General features: G+C 47.4%; 1 protein-coding gene across 1 annotated transcript; it reads right to left on the reverse strand.

Moving 5' to 3' along the window:
* Positions 1-246: 246 nt before the first annotated feature.
* On the reverse strand, positions 247-1,214 carry H257_08234 (hypothetical protein; the record flags this gene model as incomplete). Its single annotated transcript, XM_009834052.1, has 3 exons — positions 247-390; positions 441-901; positions 1,097-1,214. 3 exons carry the CDS (start codon positions 1,212-1,214, stop codon positions 385-387), a joined length of 585 nt encoding a protein of 194 aa, XP_009832354.1. The 3' UTR covers positions 247-384.
* Between the last annotated feature and the right edge of the window lie 206 nt (positions 1,215-1,420).

Raw genomic sequence — 1,420 nt, forward strand, 5'->3', positions numbered from 1 at the left:
AATTTGACGCTCGATATCAGTCCAACTTTTGACATAGTAATCACCATTTATCGAGGTGCCGATAAACTGAAGCTTGCAGTTTGAAAATACATACTTGTACAGTACATTGCACAGGCACTATCAACGATATGGTAGCCAGAACGCTTCAGAGCATTTTCACTCAGGATATTTGCCGTTGGGCCTGGCACGTAGGCAACACTTTGAAATATATACTGGACTACACCATTTGGAGACTCAAGCCACAACTTCGCAACTTCCATGTGTGTATTAACGAGTTTATGACCACCAGCAAATGCAAATGTGAATCCAGAATGCATTGTTAAGTTGGTTAGAAAACTAATGTCACCGGTCATGTGGTGGCCGCAACCACCATCGAGTGCCCATTCACGACTACTCATTTCACGACGAGTTAGTAAATTCGGACACTGTAATTTTAATACCTGGTCCATCTTTACGGACAGGTCACGCATGGATGCCGCCATCGTCTCGACACGAGGAGTGGACGTCGTGTCCACAGCCAACGCGGGAGAGTAGGACAGCATATCGCTGTCATCAGGGCACGAAAACATGTCGTCCATAGACATGTCCGGCAGGTCAAATTCTTGACGGCTTGGAGGCGATGCAGGCAACGCCACTTCTTCACGCGTCACGACGGCTCCGCAGGCCACTTCGGTGCGAACATCACGACCCTTGGGCACCGCATCTTCGATTCGCCGCGGTTCTTCGAAAATCGAACTATGCGCCCAGCCTCGCCGAAAGTCATCCTGGCGCTTAGGGCAATCCCACTTCATGTGGTCCACGCTGTTGACGTTGTATTTGCCTTCACAGTAGAAGCACTTGCGGCTCTTTGGAGTTGCCTTGGAAAACGCCTTTCCGGTGTCATGACGCTTGCCTTGATTGGCTAGATTTCCGGATGATTTTCGTTTCCCATGGTTCTGATTGGAGGAAAAGTTAGCATTGCTGACCGGAATATCCGGTCGTGGAGTTTGACCTCCCATGGTCAAAATTGCATGTTTCTTCTTTTGACCAAAAACTCCATCAAGTTTAGCCTCTACCTCAGCTAGGTTAAAAGACCCATCGTACTTGATTTGTGCACCATAAAACTGAGAGGGTAGTTCATTCAATGCCATGTAAATGATCAAGTCATCAGTCACACTGTTGCGACCAAGGTGTTGACGAGATTGGGCATTGATCAGGTTCTTGAGGGACTTCATCTCGCCAAACCATGACTGGATGTTGTCAAAAGGCTTTTGAGCCGTTTTAATTAATTGACCCAAATAACCAGTCACAGATGAAACATTCGAAGTCCCGTAGCGACTGTCGACTTCAGACCACACCTCATGCACAGAAGTTTTTCCATCAGTCGTGTCACGTAGCTGCTAGACAAACGACTTAGGTAGAAGACTATACAGGTAGAAGC

This window comes from Aphanomyces astaci (genome assembly GCF_000520075.1).
Source record: "Aphanomyces astaci strain APO3 unplaced genomic scaffold supercont1.18, whole genome shotgun sequence".
Taxonomy (NCBI): domain Eukaryota; phylum Oomycota; class Saprolegniomycetes; order Saprolegniales; family Verrucalvaceae; genus Aphanomyces; species Aphanomyces astaci.